At 38.8% G+C, this 6178-nt stretch overlaps 1 protein-coding gene across 2 annotated transcripts in view; it reads right to left on the bottom strand.

Annotated features, from left to right (window-relative positions):
* Upf2 (UPF2 regulator of nonsense mediated mRNA decay) overlaps positions 1-6178 on the bottom strand; it is a 105236-nt gene that overhangs the window by 69086 nt on the left and 29972 nt on the right. For both annotated transcript variants that reach the window (XM_021215285.1, XM_029547422.1), the window contains exon 7: positions 4142-4245. In XM_021215285.1, the coding sequence (XP_021070944.1) occupies positions 4142-4245 (104 nt within the window). The remainder of the gene's footprint in view (positions 1-4141; positions 4246-6178) is intronic.

Below are 6178 nucleotides of genomic sequence, written 5' to 3'. Positions count from 1 at the left end.
AAAGAAAGAAAGAAAGAAAGAAAGAAAGAAAGAAAGAAAGAAAGAAAGAAAGAAAGAAAGAAAGAAAGAAAGAAAGAAAGAAAGAAAGAAAAGAAAAATAGACAAGGAAATAATTTTTTTGTGTGTACCTCTGTCCTGGAACTCACCCTGTAGATGAGACTGGCATCAAATGCTGCCTGCCTCTGCCTCCTGAATGCATGGTGATTAAAAGTCTAGATAAGACTGTTCTTACTATAATTATCAAAGACCAGTTGGACACACACAGAAAGCTGTGTTAAAGTGTTCTACACAGGGCCCGGCAAGATGAGCCACAAGGATAAGGCACTTTCTACTAAGCTTGACAACCTGAGCTTAATCCCCTAGACCTAATGCACACTAAGAGAATCAACTCCCTTAAAGTTATCCTCTCAACTACCTCGAACAGTGCTCTAGTGCACCCCTCCACACAATTAATAAATGTAATAAAAATTTTTATGATGTTGCACATATCAAAAGCTAAATACAGAATGTCAATATAGTACACACAGGGTTTATGTAAAATGAATAAAAATATTTGCATAGAAAAACTACCAGAATTAATATATTTGAGAGTATTTTTTAAAAAACAAGATTCTGGGCATGGTGGCATACACCTGTGTACCCAGAGCAGAGTAGTACATTTCAGGCCAGCCACTGTCCGCCATATAAGGATAAGGTTGGGCGTGTGTGTCTGCTGCATGACAACGCACTAAGCAGCTCTTTAAGAAATTGTTTCAAATGCTCGAGTAAATAACATAAAGCTCAATAATCACTGTTTTATTTGAACAAAGATAAACTTTTTTGATCATCAAATTCATGGGGGAAAATGAATGGCATTACTTATAAAAGCCACTCAAGAGAATACTTTGGGGTAAATTTTATTTATATACATATATTTGTACACATAGTTATAAACTATGAGAAAAACTAAAACATCAAAAGTGAATTGCTTCTGAGTGAATATAAACAAAAGTCAATCACCTCCTGAGAAGGAGACAATGTGTGACCCAAGGACATTCACAGTGCATCTGATTGGACAGTGAGTAAGCCACATCAGGTGACTGTGCATATTTTTCCATCAGCAGATTTCAGGACAATAACACAATAACTAGAGAACACAAATGTGTCTAATTATTAAGAAAGATTAGAGAAGCTACAGAGATGGCTGCTCTTTCAGAGTACCTGGGTTCAATTTGCATAAGAAGACTTACAAGTATCTGTGAGTGAGTTCTGGGCATCTGACACCCTCTTTGGGCCTCTGTGGTCACCAGGCATGCACATGGTGCACAGACAGACATGTGGGCAAAACGCCATACACATAAAAGTGTGTGTGTATATATATATATATATTAAAGGAAAAAAATTAAAGCAAAAGGTTGGCAGAATCAAGCAAACTTATTTTTTTCTCATTATTATATATAGTGGTTAGTGAATCTGAGGGCAAAGGCATTTGCCACCAAGCCTCACCTACCAACCCAGAATCCCCACTACAGAAGAAAAGCAACCCTTATCCCTAAACAAGATGTGTGACAAAGGTCTTTACACATACATAGTAAGTAAATGTTTAAAACAAAACGAGTGAGTTTGAGGCCAGCCAAGTCACAAAGTGAGTTAGAGACAGCCAGGGCTATACAGAAACCCTGTCTTGGAGGAGATAAAGAAAAGAAGCCTGGGTAGAGGTAGAGGGTGGGGAAGGAGGGAAGGAGGGAAGGAGGGAGGAAGGGAGAGAAGGAAGGGGAAGGGAGGGGAGGGGAGGGGAAGGGAAGGGAGGGGAGGGGAGGGGAAGGGAAGGGAGGGGAGGGGAGGGGAGGAAACCCTAGGTACCCACGTTCCATTCCCAGGGCCCATTTTGCACCACTAACAACTGCCTGTAGCTCCTCATGCAGGGACTCTGACTCACTCTTCTGGTTTCCATGGGCACCAACACAGGGCACATATATTCACACATACATACAATATTTCTGATTGAGATAAGAACTAACTTATGTCAGTGAGGTGATTCAGTGGTAGAGTACTTGCCAACATGTACAAGGGCTCTGGGTTCAAAACCCAACACCAGGAAAAAAATTCTTCTCCGTGATCACAATTCTCTTTCCCTTTTAAGCCAGGGTTTTACTGGATTGTAAAACACATACCACCCAGACCATCTTTACACTCTCAGTTCTACCTCCATCTCGAGTGGCGGAACTGCACCATCACATGTAGAAGTTACTACAGCAGTCAGCACTGCGTGGCCATTTACATGATTCTTAGCAATGTACACAGGTAACAAACAACAGTTTACAGCCATGCATAACATAAATATACACATGATATTCTTACATTATACCATTTAACATCATAGAAATCTTCCATGAACTAATACCATGAATAAAATTTCTACCAAGAACTAGAGAACTGTCAAGCTTTAGAAACTCTAATTAGATCTCTGGCAATAAATATTTTTAGTTGTTTTTCTTGAAGTAACAAACATAATTTGTCAACTTCTGAAAACGTTCTGTTAATTAAGTGGCTATGCTAATAGAATGGCCATCTACGATGAAAACAACTTGTTGAGCCTGCAACTCTATCAAACCAGCCATTTCCTTGAGACAATTCTGAGACAGAAGGGCTTTACATAAATCCCCACTCTGTCAGATTAAAAGGATATATACACTGACCGCTTATCTTAAATGTCGCCTTGACATACCTGGGAAGAGGCTTCGAATGAGGCACTGCCACCATCAGACTGGCCTATAGGCACAACTGTGAGGCATCTTCTCGATCCCTATGCCCCATCATCCTTAGGCAGGTGGGCATGAGCCAGGAGCAAGACAATAATGGCTTCTGCTCAAGTTCCTGAGGCACTGCAGTACCCGCCCTAACTTCCCTCAAGGATGACTAATAGCTTTCATGGTGAAAAGAAATTTTTTTCCTACCAAGTAACTTTTTGGTCAGTGTTTATCGCAGCAACAGAGAAGCAAACTAGAATAATACATGTCCACATACAATGGGCTGCAAATTCCAGGCAAGCTTCAGTCTACACAGTAAGTTCCATGGAAGCCTGGGCTAAATAAATACCAAAGACCTATCTTACAAAGCAAAATAAAAATTTAATGATTAAAAAAGAAAAATATATATATATGTTTAAGTTGAAATACAGTAAAATCACTTATTTGTGCAGAATTAGCAAGGATATTACATGAAAGTTAACATTTTTAAAATTCTAATTCATAGGTGTAAAGAATAAAATGGTGGGGCTGGAGAGATGACTCAGAGGTTAAGAGCACTGACTGCTCTTCCAAAGGTCCTGAGTTCAAATCCCAGCAACCACATGGTGGCTTACAACCATTCATAATGAGATCTGACTCCCTCTTCTGGAGTGTCTGAAGAAAGTTACAGTGTACTTACATATAATAAACAAATAAATCTTTAAAAAAAGAAAAAAGACTAAAATGGTGCTAATGCTTTCATTCACATACAATGCTAGCAACATTCCTCACTACCATCTTTACAAACACCAAAACAGTAAAAAGGCAGGGTACTCTGAATATTATGAAGAGAGTGGCTGCCTTAGGTGCCACTGGAAATCTACACAGCACTCGTCTAAAAGAAACTCTCATCTGACACCACATGAAGGCTGCTGTATAAAGGGGAAGGTGTCAGGCCAATGGGAATGTGGAGCTATACTTCTAAACAAAGAATGTACAACTAGCTCTGATTTTATCTGTATTTACTCTGGATTCTCACAAAACAATCCTGAAAAAAATGGTTCACTGTATGGTTTGCAACAGCCTGAAAAAAACACTGAGAGTCAACACTGTGTCAAGGTCTATGTGCTTTTGTAAAATTATATAAGGATAAGAATGCCTTGTCAAAGAGCTATAGGCAGCTGAGGGGTGCCAAGAGCCGAAGCAATCCTCCTCCCGGAAGAAGCCCCCTAACTTCCTCTATGCATACACACATATTTAATAGGAGCAACTGAAGAGAAGGCCAGGAACTTGAAAGCATAAGAGATGACAACAGAAGAGGAGTTGGAGAGAGGGAGGGAAATTATGTAATTTTAATTTAAAAAAAAATCAAATTTAATTAAACAAAAAAATCAACTAAAAAAAAAAAGAAAGAAAAGAAAAGAAAGGAATACCTTGTCGATTAGGTCTCGGTTGACACAGTTGGGCAGCTGCTGGAGGAAAGCATCTACTATGAGTTTGAGATGAGATCCAGTGCTGGCTTCTTCATCTTCTTGTTCTAATATGAAATCAGTTTTTAGATAGGTTAAACAAAAAAATAAACAAAGGCTGTAAGAACAAGCATCCAACTATTAGTGAGCTGCGAAATGAACCACCTAGAGGGTATGTGTGTGGTATATGCACATATATGTGTGCAGATGTGTAAACCTGTGCAAAGGCCAGAGCAGGGAGAGGCGAGACGGTGTCCAATTTCTTCCTGAACCTGCAACTGGGCTAGGCTGACACCATCTGGTGCCAATGATCCTCCTAACTCTGATGAAGACAGTGTTCACCTTGATATATAAGTCCTGGGATCAAAACTCTGGTCCTTACAGCTATGTAGTAATGCTCTTTACCACTGAGACACATCTCCAGACAAGAAAACATAGTTTGTAAGGTATTTCTAAAAGCCTGAGATATTGGGGACATACCTAATATCATAATACCAAATCATTATAATACTTTAGAAACTAGCTATAAATAAACTTTTACCTTTAAATATTCATACACATTAAATAAAAGTAAAGAAAATCTACTCATGAAATGCATATAGAAAATCTAGTGTTTTTATCCGCCTGACATTTATTTCCTCATATTCTGCAACTAACAGCACTACCAATTCTCTCCTTTAAAGAACTAAGCCTCCCCATTCTGCCTAATTTTGAGGGTGGTCACCATCAAAGCACAGCATACTATCATCTGTTGGACCAACTGTATAAGCAGAGCATAGAACTAAAGTCCTATGGTATTTATACACAGGCAGTGAAAGAAACTCTGTTCCTTTAATGTCATTAGCTGGTATGATTTAGGTCTAGAGAATTCACTAGCCATGTCTACCCCTTTCCTTACTGATACAGAAAAAATTTTCTATATAAAAAAATAAAGTAAACAGAGAAAATAATACCAATAGAAAGTATCCTATTTAAAAATCCTAACAAGGAATGGGAAGATGGCTCAGCAGTTAGCACTCACTGCTCTTTTAGAGAACAGGAACTTCAGTTTCCAGAAGGCACATGAAACAGCCCACAACTACCTGAACTCCAGCTCTAGGGAACCCAACACCCTCTCCTGGTCCCTGTAGGCACCTGCACATATGCATAGTGTGCATTCACATGAATACATACATGTACAAATAAAGTCTTTAAAAGAAAAAAAATGCTAACAAATTCAAAAGCTGCTGGAGATGTAAGCTCATTGGTATAGCACTTGCCTGGCCTTGGATTTGATTCCCTCATACTGCAAAAATAAGATTTTAAAAATAAACTAAAAAGAAAATATTTAGAAAACAATAAATGTATTTATTACTAAATAGAAAATAACTCAGTTTAAAAGACAGATAATATTAACACTGACACAATTTAATTCTCATCATTTCTAATTCAACAATTTTAGAGTAGCTGTCAAACACACTTATGGCAAGTGTCATAACAATGGTAATAAAAGATTTAAAATATTCAAGGCTGGAGTGTAGGTTAAGTACTTGTAATCCAAGTATGAGAGCTTGAGCTTAACTCCTCAGAAGTTATGTGAGGCCAGGCACTGTAGCACACATCTATCATGTCACACTGTTCCTATGGGAGGAGACAGGCGTATCTCCACAATCACAGGCCAGGCAGCCTGGCCTAGGAGGCAAAGAACAAAAAAGAGGCCCTGTCACAAAGAAGGTGAACAGCAGGCACTGACAGTACCAGTTGTCACCTGATTTCCATATACACGCCAACACACACGCGCACGCACAGGCACACGAATTAAAATATTCAGGACAAAAAAAATATTCAGGACAATGCAAGCAACTTGTTGGGAAAATATTTTTAAAACATTTAAACATATTTATAGTTAAAATATTTGTAATACATATGAGTGAAGGTAATAAGAATTCTGGAGCCAGGCGTGGTGGCGCACGCCTTTAATCCCAGCACTTGGGAGGCAGAGGCAGGCGGATTTCTGAGTTC

This window comes from Mus pahari, chromosome 16 (genome assembly GCF_900095145.1).
Source record: "Mus pahari chromosome 16, PAHARI_EIJ_v1.1, whole genome shotgun sequence".
NCBI lineage: Eukaryota > Metazoa > Chordata > Mammalia > Rodentia > Muridae > Mus > Mus pahari.
The sequence above is the reverse complement of the archived record's forward strand: the minus strand, read 5'-3'. Positions and strand labels throughout refer to the sequence as shown.